Source organism: Peromyscus eremicus, chromosome 14 (genome assembly GCF_949786415.1).
Source record: "Peromyscus eremicus chromosome 14, PerEre_H2_v1, whole genome shotgun sequence".
NCBI lineage: Eukaryota > Metazoa > Chordata > Mammalia > Rodentia > Cricetidae > Peromyscus > Peromyscus eremicus.
Window position 1 is genome coordinate 59,400,523 of NC_081430.1, and position 13,839 is coordinate 59,414,361.

General features: G+C 53.8%; 1 protein-coding gene across 2 annotated transcripts; it reads left to right on the plus strand.

Moving 5' to 3' along the window:
* On the plus strand, positions 1-7,206 carry Amn (amnion associated transmembrane protein). 2 transcript variants are annotated; one of them, XM_059279869.1, is made up of 12 exons: positions 1-43; positions 617-735; positions 821-865; positions 5,116-5,212; positions 5,328-5,545; positions 5,677-5,814; positions 5,918-6,026; positions 6,116-6,198; positions 6,308-6,455; positions 6,529-6,706; positions 6,785-6,878; positions 6,962-7,206. In XM_059279869.1, the coding sequence occupies exons 1-12, from the start codon at positions 1-3 to the stop codon at positions 7,073-7,075; spliced, it is 1,386 nt and encodes a 461-aa protein (XP_059135852.1). In that variant the 3' UTR covers positions 7,076-7,206. The 2 variants fall into 2 exon arrangements, with proteins under 2 accessions (XP_059135852.1, XP_059135853.1); XM_059279870.1 differs by having other exon boundaries at positions 6,968-7,206.
* The last annotated feature ends 6,633 nt before the right edge of the window (positions 7,207-13,839 follow it).

Genomic DNA, 13,839 nt, shown 5'->3' on the forward strand with positions numbered 1-13,839 from the left:
ATGGGCGCCCTGGGCCGGGTCCTGCTGTGGCTGCAGCTCTGCGGTAGGCCGGGGTCTGCGGACCCCGAGCTTGTTTCTCTAGGCCCGAGGGGTCGTGATCTCAGGACAGGGCGGGAAAGGGAGGCGGCGTTCGCAGCCTGCCTCGATTTCCCGGTCCTCTGGCATGGGCTGGCGAGGTCGCCAGTGCCCAGGAGGTGGAGAAACCGCAGTCCTGTCCCTGTGGACTCCAAGCCCCTCGCGGCTCCTCTGTGCAGAGTAGGGACAGGGCCTTGGCTCCCGGATCCCGGGACGCCTCTCTACGCCCAGGGCGCTTCCCGCCAGAGCTCCTTTCTGTGTCCTATTCCCCTCCATCCCCGGAAGTCCGCGACGGGTGAACAGGGACGACGTCCCGTGGGAGGGCAGGTTTGCGCGGGCTCTGCAGATCCGCTAAGGGTGCACCGGAGAAGGCCGCGCAATGGGGTTCCCGTGAGGTCTGACCTCCTGCGCTGAGAGACCAGCGCCCGGGTCGGGGCCACCTCGGGGACTCGATCTGCACCAGGGGTGTGCACCACTGCGGCACTTCTCGGGAGGGCTGCCTTCCTCGAGGGAGGCAGACACCCAGCCTTCCTTTCTCTAGCACTGACTCGGGCCGCCTACAAACTTTGGGTCCCCAACACCTACTTCGATTCTGCCTCCAACTGGAGCCAGAACCGGACTCCGTGCGCGGAAGATGCGGTCCAGTTCCCGGCGGACAAGGTGCCTTGGTAGGGGTGGGGTGGGGAGGGGACACTGGGATGGGGAGGTCTGCCAGCCCCGCAGCTGACGCCGCCTCTTGCTGCAGATGGTGTCGGTCTTGGTGCGAGACAGTCACGCCATCTCGGACATGGTAAGGCTCGGGGCTGTGGCCACAGGGGGGCATGGCTGTCCCAGGGTCGCCGAAGGTCCCTCTCCAGGCCTCTGTGCGTCGCCACGGGAGCCGCTGGGTGGAGATACTCTCTGGGAGGGGACATCAGAGAGCACATGGGGTCTCACAGCCCAGCTCCCCCCCCCCCCCAATCTGCTGTACAGGGTGGGCTCTGGGAAGCCGCCGGCCCTTTCCCGTCCTGGAGGCCACGTTAGCAACCTGCCTGCAAAGCCAGTGGCCCAGATACCCTGGAAGGTTAGAAGCAAGAGGCTAAACAGCCTCTGCCGCCCGCACATGCTAAGACTTCAGTGAGCCAAAGGCTGCCGGCCTCGGTACCCGAGTTCAGTTCCTGTGGTTGGAACTAGGACTGGGGGTTTTCTGCACCCCACCTGTGTGCAGTGTGCACACAGGCCAGAAGAGGGCGCGGGGTCCCTTGGAGCTGGAGTTACAGATGTTTGTGAACATGTTTGTGGGTGCTGGGATTCAAACCCAGGTCCTTCCAGAAGAACAGCCGGTGCTCTTGACTGCTGAGCCGGCAACACCAAACCAAACCAAACCAAACCAAACCAAACCAAACCAAGAGAACAATATTTCATAGCAAACCCCCACCCACCAAATCTCCATTTCAGTGCCCAAGTTTTGTTTTTGTTTTTGTTGTTTTGTTGTTTTTGTTTTTGTTTTTTGTTTTTCGAGACAGGGTTTCTCTATGTATCCCTGGCTGTTCCGGAACTCGTTTTATAGACCAGGCTGGACTCGAACTCAGCAATCCACTTGCTTCTGCCTTCCAAGTGCTGGCCGGCAAGAAATAATGTTTTTCTGTGGGTCAGGGTCTCAAGTAACCCAAGGTGGCTTTGAACTCACTATGTTCATGAGACTGACCTGGAACTCCTGACCTTCCCATCTCACCTCCAAGAGGCTGGGATTACAGGTGTGAGCCACCAGCCAAGACTCAGTGCCCAAGTTTTAACCACACCCATCCTGCACTGAGTGCTCACTGGGGCTCGTGGGTGTGGCAGACCCAGAGGACAGTCCCTGTCTGAGCTATGACAAGGTTGCCCCAACCCACTTAAAGCACCACCTCTCTGGCCCCAGGGACAGTCATAGGTATATATAGGTGAAACCCTTCCAGACAGTCAGCTCTCCTTTCTTCTCGCTTTCCTCTTCAGCACCCCAGCTCAGGGTGCCAGGGATGTCTACAGGGTCACTCTGAGGAGGCAGAGTGTCACTCCTATTTCTTGGAGTCCCCTCCAGCTTCCTGTGGCCTTATCTTGGACCTCATCAATTCCTCCCTTGGGGTTTTTTTCTGCCCCTACCCACTTCCATCTCCATCTCCATCTTTGTTGGTGGGCAAATACCCAGCCCTTCCCCCCTTTACCTCAACACAGTGGTCTTCCTTGTGGTTCTGATTGTCGCAGAGAACCCATATGCACACCCCAACAGAACCCGAGCATTTGAGTTGCCGAGTTCTCCCTTCTAGAGCATGGGCTGTGTCTCCCAATATTTCCACCAGCTTCATTCTTCTACAAACTTAAGATGCTCTCCGAGTGCTGGAGAGTCTTTAATCCCAGCACTCTAGATCAGAGGCAGTCGGAGCTCTGTGGGTTCAAGGCCAGCCTGGTCTATAGAGTGAGTTCCAGGACAGCCAGGGCTACACAGTGAGATCCTGTCTCAAAACAAAACAAAAAATAGGTGGTCATCCGACCCAGAGCTCCCATCCGGCCCACAGGTCCACCTGTGGAGGACTGTGTTTTCATTGTATTGGATTGGAGCCTTGAAGTTTGGGGAAACTGTTCGAATGTGTAGCCATAATTGAAAAGGAAGACTGAAACACATTATTTCATCCTAGAAAACAGGAAAAGTTTTCAAAATTCTGGATTCCCAGTTTAATGATCATTAAGAACTTATATTGAAGAAATTCAGCATTTTTCTATAACTTGTATATAAAAATATATAATGCTACATAATACTATAAATTTTTCATTAACTAAAAAAATAGGTGGTCATGTAGAATACTGACTAACTCATAAGTACTTTATAGAGTTTTGTCTATCATGAATGGTACCCTTAAAAATTATATTCTAAGCCGGGCAGTGGTGATGCACGCTTTTAATCCCAGCACTCGGGAGGCAGAGGCAGGCGGATCTCTGTGAGTTTGAGTCTAGCTTGGTCTACAGCGTGAGTTCCAGGACAGCCAGGGCTACACAGAGAAACCCTGTTTCAAAAAACAAAACAAACAAAAAGAATTCTATTCTATAGTTCCGTTGGCTCTTCTCATATGAAAGATGGCAATCATTCCTCCTGTTTTCAGGCCTATTTATGTCTTTTTCTTTCCTTATGGGTCATGCTCACTACTTCTATCGAATTAGAAGCCCTTGTCAGGTTGTCTTGTTAATGAAAAAGCATGTTACATTTCTCTGCTGGGTGCCATGCTGGCTCTAAGCTTGGATGACGTAAGCTTTAGAACATTGTAGAAATTCTATTACTAAAGCTTAACAGCTTTTTTAAAAAATTAAGTAGGTAGTTGAACTTTTCAGTGTCATGTCCTAATGGATTGAGATGCGAGTTCCACCTTCAGTTTCAATTTTCAGAACAAAAACAAAAACAAAAACAACCCCCCCCCCCAGTCTTCCTGGCAACATGTGCCTGCAGCACCTGAAAAGGCCAGAAGAGGGCGTCAGATAACAGCGGGTTGTGAGCCACCATGTGGGTGCTGGAAATCCAGCCTGCATCTTCCGCAAGAGCAGTCTGTGTCCTTAACCACTGAGCCATCTCTCCAGCCCTATATTGTCTCTGTATATCCTGTGTGATCTGTCCTTCCTTTCTAGAATATTCTCTGTGCTTGGTATTAAACATACTGTACGTGTGTACATGAGGGTTGGATTCTGCTTGCTGGCACTTGAGCTGAAGTTTCCCAGCCTCAGGTGTTGAAGCCCGCCCCCTTGTGTCATGTTTCTGCCTCGGCCTCCCCCAGCCCTCGTGTATGGATTTGGGTCTTAGTTGTCCACCGTTCTGGACTTCTCTGCTGTCCTCTGTGGAGCCTGGCCTGAACACTCGTCCCTGAACACCCTCAGCTGGATCAGCCCTGATGCTTATTTCATCTACTAACGCTTGCCCTCTCACTGGGGTGGTTTTCCACATTCTCTCCATACTTCCTCCTCAGCTCTGTCCATTTCCTGTCATGCTAGGGGCAGAGCCCTGGGCCTCACAAATGCTAGGCAGGTGCTGCACCTCTGAGCTCTACCCCAGCCCCGTTCTTCATGAAAATGCATTCCATTCACACGGGTGTATGTGGCCCTCCTCGCTTACGATACATTATGTCTGTCCCTCGCTGTCCCCGGCTGTGGGCGGAGTCCCTCGCATTCAGAGTGCTCCACCCTTGGCATGGGTGGAGCCAGCCCATGACCTCATCTCCCCTCTCTGCTGTGGGCTTTTGGGCAGGTCTGGAGCTCTGGGGAGGCCAAGGGGCAGGCCCTGTCCCCTCAGGTGGGGACAAGAGCCTGGGCTGTGGGTGATGCCTGATAACCTGATGGCCCTGCAAGGAGCAGGTCCCACGGGCCCCCATCCCCTCAAACTCCGGGTGAAGGATGGAGGGATGAGGCTAGGGGATCAGGAAATGGTATGTCCCCTTCCCCACAGCATATTCCTGGCATAGAACAGGGTTTGAGGGGTGAGGGGGCTCCCCTAGTGGATCCACCACGAGGTACAGGCACTCTTAGGGTGCCTGCCTTCGCCGGCATCGCTCTCCCTGAAGCTGAAGCCCCTTCCCCTGTGGAATATGAACATTTTAAAGTTTGGCTTCTAGGATCAGGAAACCTTGTCTTATCCTTTCTCCAGAGTGATGAGTGCTGGCAAATGTCACCTCCTGCCCCATGGGTTCCCAGGATCTCAGCTGTGTCCTGCCCCTTAGCAACATATTCTGCCACCTAGGCCTATATATCCCTCTAGCCTCTGCTCCAGCTCAGAGTTGGGGGTCTTTCAGGCCTGGCACACGTTGTGCCCGGTGTACAACACCCTTCCCTTTTCTCTCCCTGGTGAGATCCAGCTCTTTCGGTTAGCCTCAGCCAGGTTAAGGTTCCCGGGCCCTGATTCCTTCACCTAGATCGCTGCCAGCGTCTCAGCTTGGGTTCTCCTGGTGCCCGGGAGGTGTTAGTTGGGCGCAGTGCGTGCTTGGGCCCTGCGCCACCTCAGCCCGTGCCTGGGCCCTGCGCCACCTCAGCCCGTGCCTTCCGCAGCTCCTGCCGCTGGACGGGGAGTTCGTCCTGGCCCCTGGAGCCTCATTCAGCGCTGCAGGAGTCGGCTCGGACCCGGCCTGTCACTCCGGAGAGGAAGGTGAAGGGGGCGTGGCTCAGGAGGGGGACTCGGGGCGTGGCTAGAGTGGGCGTGCTTTGGAGAGGGCGGGGCGCGGGGCTCAGTGCGCGGCGTGGGTTGGTGCGTGCCTCCGTAGGCACCCCGTTGCTCTTCCGAAATCCCGACCGCTTCTCCTGGCTTGACCCACACCTGTGGAGCTCCGCGACCCAGGCGCCCGGCCTCTTCTCCGTGGACGCCGAGCGCGTGCCCTGCAGCTACGACGATGTCCTCTTCCCGCGCGACGGGTCTTTCCGCGTAGCGCTCGGCCCGGGCCCCACCCCGGTGCACGTCCGCAGCGTCTCGGCCGTGGGCCAGGTGAGCAGGCACGGGAGGGCTCGGGTCCCATGCCCTGTGCGCGTCCCCATGGCGTCCTGCGGCTGCGCGCGTGGCCCCGCGCGCGCTCAGACTCTCTCCTCGCCTGCCACCGGTGATGCCGCCACCCGCAGACGTTCACGCGCGACGAGGACCTGGCGTCTTTCCTGGCGTCCCGCGAGGGTCGCCTGCGCTTCCACGGGCCGGGCACGCTGAGAGTGGGCTCCCAGGCCTGCACCGACGCGTCAGGCTGCGTCTGCGGCTCCGCCGAGGTGAGTGAGCCTTGGCCGGGGACGGTGCGAGGTCCGCTCGGCCGTGGTGGGGCGCGTGGCTGCCGCTGCGTTTTCCTGCACTCACCGCCGTGTCCTCACCCAGACGCTGCCGTGGATCTGCGCGTCTCTGCTGCAGCCCCTGGGCGGCCGCTGCCCCCAGGCCACCTGCCGCGACCCGGTGCTGCCCCAAGGCCAGTGCTGCGACCTCTGCGGTGAGCGCCCCGCCGGCCCTTTAATGCGCTCCCCGCGGGCTCCCCTCTCTTGCTGGGGTCCGCGGCGTTGATCTGTCCTCCCGTCGCAGGAGCCATCGTATCGTTGACCCACGACCCCACATTTGACCTGGAGCAGTATCGAGCACGGTTGCTGGACCTCTTTTTAAAGCAGGTAACGAGGCCACAGGGAGGGTCCCGGCTGCTGGCAGCTGCGCCCCGACTCTACTGCACCCCGCCCCCAGCCCGAAGGCAGACTCCGGATCAACCCTCTCCCTCCCCAGCCCCAGTACCAGGGGGTGCAGGTGGCTGTGTCCAAGGTGCTGCGCGAGGCTCACACCGAGATCCAGGTGGTGCTGGTGGAGACCGGGCCTGAGACCGGCGCAGCGGGGCGGCTGGGCCACGCGCTCCTGCAGGACGCGGTGGCACAAGGTAACCTCGCGCCCTCCCGGCCCTCCGCTGTCCCGGCTGCCTGGGAGCCGCCGCTGAATCCCCCTTGTTGCAGGCGGCGTGCTCGGCATCCTGTCGGCGACCCTGCGGCAGTCGGGCATGCCCGCGACTGGAGGCTCCGCGCTGTATCTGGACAGGTCGGGTGCCTGGCTGGCGGGCAGCGTGGCAGCCGTGGTGCTGCTGGCACTGCTGGGGACGGTGCTGCTGCTGCTGCACCGCAGCGGGAGGCTCAGGTACGCCGGCCCCTCCCGAGGGCGGGCTCCCAGAGGTTGGCGGGGCTGGAGGGCTTCACCTGCTCCTGCATCCCGCAGGTGGAGAAGGCATGAAGAAGCTGGGCCCGCAACTGCTGGGCTGCCGCTGGGTTTCCGCAATCCGCTTTTCGACGTGATGGTCTTCAAGCAGCAGGTGAGACAGCGGGAAGAAGCTTTGGGGGTCTCCCCAGGGGCTGGTACTTGGCACCATGAGCCCCTGACACTGTAACCCCGCAGCCACAGCCCTCGGTGGAGCCGCTTGGCTCAGCCCAGAAGGTGGACATCCTCGACACCAACTTCAGCTACTTCGTTAACCCACTCTTTGCCGGGGAGGCAGAAGCAGAGGCCTGACCTCCTCTGGAAGAATGCTATCCCTCCAGCCAGTGGACTATTCATCACTGAGACCACGACTTCTCTCCTGATGGCAGGGACAGGCCCACCTTGTCCAATAAAGGGTTGTTTGGGTTTTTGTTCTTTTTTAACCTGCTAGCATGGGTGGTCATACTTCCAACTTCAACTTACTTGACTTATGTGCATCTGAACTCAGGTCCTCAGACCTGCCCTGCAAGTGTTCTTACCCACTCGTCATGGTGTTTTGTTTTGAGGTGGGAGTCTCACCATAGATCCTAGGAAGGCATTAAAACATCGGGGCTCAAGTATCTCTCTGCCTTAGCCTCCAGGACTAGTGGGGCTTTAGGCCATTGATGGCCACTGATGCTCTGATGGACTTGTCCCAGTTGTTGACCTGGTCAGGCTTGGTCTCATGTCAGATCGAAGTAAGTCACCAATTAGACTTTAAGTCGCCTCAGCTCACTGCCAGGTTCAGTCTCGCTACGCCATCAGCACTCACTCATTCTGGTCTTTATCTGTTGTTTCTGGTTATGGGTCCAGGAGCAGGGGTCTGCTCTTTGTAGCCACATAGTGGACAGGAAGCTTGTCACTTCAGTTCATCACAGGATGCCCGGCTTTAGCTTACAGGGCGGTAGGAAAGAGCAGTTCCAGTTCTTAGTAATTTTGTGGAGGAAAAATTGTATCAGTGCTAGGCATGGTGGTGAGCACCTGTAATCCCAGTGCTAACAACAGAGGCAGGAGGATAGAGTTTGAGGACAGCCTGGACAACACTGTAAAACTGCCTAAATAAACAAAAACAAAGTAAGCAAAGAGGAGGAGCGGAGGGGCTGAGGGGATGGCCAGTGGGCTAAATATTTGCCTTTTAAGTCGAGGGAGCTGAGGCTGATTCCCATACCGCGCAGGCATGGGGTGCAAGCTAGTAACCTCAGTGCTGGGGAGGTAGCTGCCCGTCTAGTCTTTGTGAGCTCCAGAGGGAAGACACCTGCACAGGTTCTCTGCCCCACATGCCTGCATGCACACACATGCACCTGTATGCACCTGAACATGCACACATACATGCACACTCCCCTCACAAGAAGGAAAAAAGAAAATTAGATTGGCAACACAGGCAAGAATTTAGGATGGATTCTAGTCTAGAAGTAGAAAAAAAAATCCCTTAAAAAACAAACGGGCTGGAGACATGATCAGAAGTTAACTACTGTTTTTACAGAGGACCAGAGTTGGGTTCCCAGCACCCACATGGTGGCTCACAACCATCTCTAACTCCAGTTCCAAGGGATCTGATGCCCTCTTCTGGCCTCTGAGGGCACCTGCACACACATGGTGTACATACAGACAAGCAGGCACATGTACACACATATAAATAAAATCTTAAACAGCAACAACAAAACAACAGTGTTTTATAAACAGCAGGTTTCATGGATGCTCTGTCTGGGTTCATGTAATTCCTACCTGTAGAGTTTGAGCTTCCTCGGCTGTGTGCGCCCAGCAGCTCGGAACTCTGAAGTGCACATGTGGAAGCAGAGGTGGACCTGGGGCTCCCCTATCACTCTCCAACTTAGTCTTTTGAGACAGGATCTCTCACTGAATCTCAGGCTCACTGATTGAGCTAGACGGGCTGGCAGCAAGCCCCATTGATTTCCTGGCTTTGTCTCTCCAGTGCTGGGCACACGCGGGCACACACTACCACACCTGTGGCTTTTTTTTTTTTTTAAGGTTTTGTTTTCAGCCGGGAGGTGGTGGTGCACGCCTTTAATCCCAGCACTTGGGAGTGAGAGCCAGGCGGATCTTTGTGAGTTCGAGGCCAGCCTGGTCTACAGAGCAAAATCCAGAACTACAAACACCAAAACTACACGGAGAAACCCTGTCTCGAAAAACCAAAAAAAAAAAGATTTTGTTTTCATTATGTGTTTGTACGTGTGTGAATGCGACTGTGTGGAATATGTGTATGGGTGACCATGGAAGTCAGAAGACATTCCTTGGGACTGGAGTTCTAGGCAGTTGTGAGCTGTCATATGGGTACTGGGAACCAAACACAGGTCCTCTGCAAGAACAAGTCTTCCTACCGGTTTGAGCCAGCTCTCCAGCTGCCCCTCTGCACTGTAGCTTTATGTGGGTTCTCATGAGAGGACCAGCCTTGGGTCAGTCAGAGTTCTGAATAGCGTTGTTTTCTTGAGATTTAGCCCCGGCTGGCCTGGAACTTGCTAAGTAGACCAGGCTAACCTCAGAGACACATAGCTCATCCTGCCTCTGCCTCTTATGATTTGGAATTAAAGGTGTGTGCTACCATGTCTAGCCTGACATTTTAAATTTTGTTTAATGATTTTTTAATCAAATGATTTATTTTTTAGTTTATGTGAATGTGTGATTCCCTTCATGGATATATGTGCAGCATGTGTGGTACCTGTGGTGGCCAGAAGAGGGCGTTTGATCTTCTGAACTAGAGTTACAGGTGCATCTGATGTGGGGCCTGGGAACTGTATGAGTGCTTTATCTGCATGTACAACTTTACGCCAGAAGAGGGCATCAGATCCCACTAGAGATGGTTGTGAGCCACCATGTGGTTGCTGGGAGTTGAACTCAGGACCTCTGGAAGAGCAGACAGTGCCTTAACCACTGAGCCACCTCTCCAGCCCTGCTTCATCCATCTTGAAAGTGATCGGAACGCTGTACTGAGAGTGTTTATGAAGGTTCCAGAACCTGATAGCCGACATTTCAGCACTGTGGGCGACAAGCTAATTAGAACAGCCACGGTTAGAATTTTTCAATTTAGTCACTGACAAGGGAGTTGGCTTTGATGGCGTTTTTTTTTTTTTTTTTTTTTTTTTTAAGATTTATTTATTCATTGTGTATACAGCATATATCCCTGTAGGCCAGAAGAGGGCACCAAATCTCACCACAGATGGCTGTGAGCCACCATGTGGTTGCTGGGAACCGAACTCAGGACCTCTGGAAGAGCAGTCAGCGCTCCCAACCTCTGAGCCATCTCCAGCCCTTGATGGCGTTTTTAATGAGTGGGCCCGAGGCATCACAGGAGGACAGTCTGGCAGTTTTCATCAGTAACTTCTATGTGACTTAAAGAGCTCTTGATCGAACCTTTTGATGGCACTTCCTATGTGATCTAATACCCCACATCCACCTACTCAGCCAGGCTGCAGATGGGCGAGGCATCAGGGTGGGGGTGTCTTCTGGGCCCTAATGTAAAATCAGAGTCTAAAAGACTTAATTACTGAGTCCCTCTGAAGATGACCTGACCAGATCTCTCTGCCCACACTAGACGTATCCTGGTAGAGCTAGGTGCTGTGGGATTTCTTTCTGTATGTTGTGAATATGTGTTGCTCTGATTGGTTGATAAAGTTGCCTTGGCCTATGGCAAGGCAGCTTAGAGGCAGGCAGGAAATCCAAGCAGATATACGGAGAGAAGAAAGGAGAGAGGGGAGAGACACCAGCCACCACCAAAGAGCAGCAAGACGCCAGCAGACCGGTAATACCATGGCTACGTGGCAACCTTTACATTAATAGGAATGGGTTAAGTTATAAGAGCTAGCTAGCAAGAAGCCTGCCATAGGCCATGCAATTGGTAGTTAATATAAGCCTCTGAATGACTATTTTATAAGTGGCTGAGGGACTGTGGGGCTGGGCGGAACCGGAGGACCTGGGGACTGCCAGGCCTGGTGGGACCAGACAAACCTCCGGCTACAGCTGGGCACTGCATGCATGCACTGGAGTGCCCAGGAGGCCATGGGCCTGTTCAAAGGCTTTAAGCAAAGGGAGGTTTTAAAAGCAGCATTTAAAAATAAAGCTGGAAGGCTTCACAAGGACGGGGCCAGTCTGGAGCTGAAGTTGTCACTGGACAAACGTCCTTGAAGAAGTGGGTTGTGAGAGGCTGTGTTCTGAAGTTCCATGGTGTTCTTGGCCGGTGCGCTGAACAGGCATGGGCTCTCCCTCTTCCTAACTCTTATTCTTACTCATTTTTATTATGGTTCTGGCTCCCAAGCAAGAATCCATCTTGCTTTTTACAATTGTTATACTCGCTGTAAGGCAAAGCCCACCCTTCCCCAAGGGCAGTTCTGAGGTACACACTTGTTGTGGAATATTATTTTAACTAGGTAAAGATGTGTTACACTTATTTATGCTGCAGAATATATTACTCTAACTATGTAAAGGTGTGTTCTTTTGTTTATGCTGACTTTGTTTAATTATGTAAAGATGTGTTGCATCTGTTTCACCTTGCCTGCCTAAGGCTCCTGATTGGTCTAATAAAGAGACAAACAGCCAATAGCTAGGCAGGAAAAGTATAGGTGGGGCTAGGGAAGAGAGAGAGGGAGAGAGAGAGGGAGAGAGAGAGGGGGAGAGAGAGGGAGAGGGAGAGAGAGGGGGAGGGGGAGAGGGAGAGGGAGAGAGAGAGAGAGAGAGAGAGAGAGAGAGAGAGGGGAAGAAGAAGAGGAGGAGGAGAAAGAGGGACACTCCTAGGGCCAGAAGGCAGGCAGCGGCCAGACAGACAGACATACAGACAGCAGGAAAGTAAAATACAGAAAGAAGGTAAAAAGGCCAGAGGCAAAATGTAGATAAGGAGAAACAGATTAAAATAGGAGCTAAAATAAGGCCAAGCATTCATAACCAATATGAAGTCTCTTGTGTCATGATTTGGGAGCTGGTTGGTGACCTAAGAGAAAAAGCCTGGTACAGACACTGGGGAGCCAGAGCTGGAGTGGAGAGCCACTGGGCAGGTCTAGCATGTGTGTGCACAGATGCCAGGGCTCCTGACTGGATATGTGCAGCCTGAACAGTCAGCAAACATTTCTTCACGTCATCAGGTGCTTCTGAAATGGCGCCGTCCCCATCACAGCCTAGGATATCCCATCACTGGGATAGCTTAGCTGTGTGGGATTTCATGTAAGTGAGATGCCTGTGGCACTCTGTGGCTGTGACTCATTTACAATGCTGCCACTCTCCTAAGATGACTAGGATTTTGAAAAGTGGCTCACGCTGGAGCGTCTTCTTCAGACCAGAGCGTCGAGCTTATGGTCATTCCTTTCTCAGTCCTCAAGCCTACCATGTACAGATGTCAGGGATGGCTCAGCCCACCCAGCCCAGCTGGTTTCTGGTTCCTAGTGCTCTGCTCCTTCAGCCACCAGCTCGGAAGGGCCCTCTTGTCTTAAGCAGCCCACTATGTCCCTATCTAAGCCCCTCTAGGCATGCTGGAGGACTGTGCTGGAGGACTGTGCTCCCAGGAGGTTGTAGTTGATTTGCCCAAGAAATGGAAGGGGAGCATGTGACACCCCCCCCCCATGGGTAACAGTGGAGCTGATGGCTTTTGTTTTGTTTTATTTTTTAGATTTATTTATTATTATGTTAACAGTGTTCTTTTTGCAAGTTTGCTGCAGGCCAGAAGAGGGCGCCAGATCTCATTACAGGTGGTTGTGAGCTGCCATGTGGTTGCTGGGAATTGAACTCAGGACTTCTGGAAGGACAGACAATGTTTTTGTTTTTTTGTTTTTTGTTGTTGTTTTGTTTTTTTTAAGATTTATTTATTTATTATGTGTACAGTGTTCTGCCTACATGCATGCTTGCAGGCCAGAAGAGGGCACCAGATCTCATTATGGATGGTTGTGAGCCACCATGTGGTTGCTGGGAATTGAACTCAGGACAGTGTTCTTAACCTCTGAGCCATTTCTCCAGCCTGGAGCTGACTTTCTAAAACCACATTGCCTCCTTGACTGCTGCCTGAGGCCCAGAGAGGCCTGGGTCTGAGGGCCAAGCTGGGCTGAGAGCTCTGCCTGGGAACAGGCCTGCTGCTGTGTCCAGCGCTGCCTTCCAAGCTCCAACCCTGCCCATCACTCAGAGGCTTGGTGGGTGTGTGTGTCTAAACAGGGCCAATAGGAGGAAGGGGAGGACCCAGGGGCCCTATGAAGTACCCAAGCCTGGGGCATGGGCCTCCCCAGCCCTGATGGTGAAGCTGTTACTTTCTCCCGTGCTTGGCTTTGGCCTTCTGTCTTTCCTGGATTTTTTTTTTCCCCCCCTTTGGCCCAGCTAGGGAATGAGCTTGGAGATCCCTGCAATGCAATGCACCCCTGTTAGATTTTTCAGGGTACTTATACTGGATTTGGGGAGCAATCTACTCAAGACTGTATTCCAGACTGTAGATCCTGGAGGAGGGCTTGGAGGTGGCCTCAACCATCAGGCACTCTGGGGGCCCCTTCTGAGACCCCTGTACCAAGACTGGCATGGTGAGAAACCCCAGTTAGCTCCATGAGGGGAGTAGGGCGCTCAGCCTCTGAGGGAGAGAGCTTTGATCTTTTCTGGCTAGAAGGAGTTTTCACCCCAAGAACCAGGGTGGAAGCCACCATTCCTAAGATCGGGCAAACCAAGGAACTGATACTTTCTCCCGTGCTTGGCTTTGGCCTTCTGTCTTGTTTTGTTTTATTTTTAGATTTATTTATTATCTGCAGGCGAGGGCAGATGCCCACTTGACACAGCTGGGCGAGGTTCACGGGGAAGGTCATTCTCCATTGCTTCCTCGGCCCACCTGGCTTGTGGGCCCACAGGCTGTGAGTAGCTAAGGGCAGGCACCTGGGGCGACCCACTCAGCTTTCCCTAATGTTTCTTTTTGTTGTTATTGTTTTTTCGAGACAGGACTTCTTTGTGTAGCTTTGGTGCCTGTCCTGGAACTCGCTCTGTAGACCAGGCTGGCCTCGAACTCACAGAGATCCGCCTGGCTCTGCCTCCCGAGTGCTGGGATTAAAGGCGTGCACCACCACTGC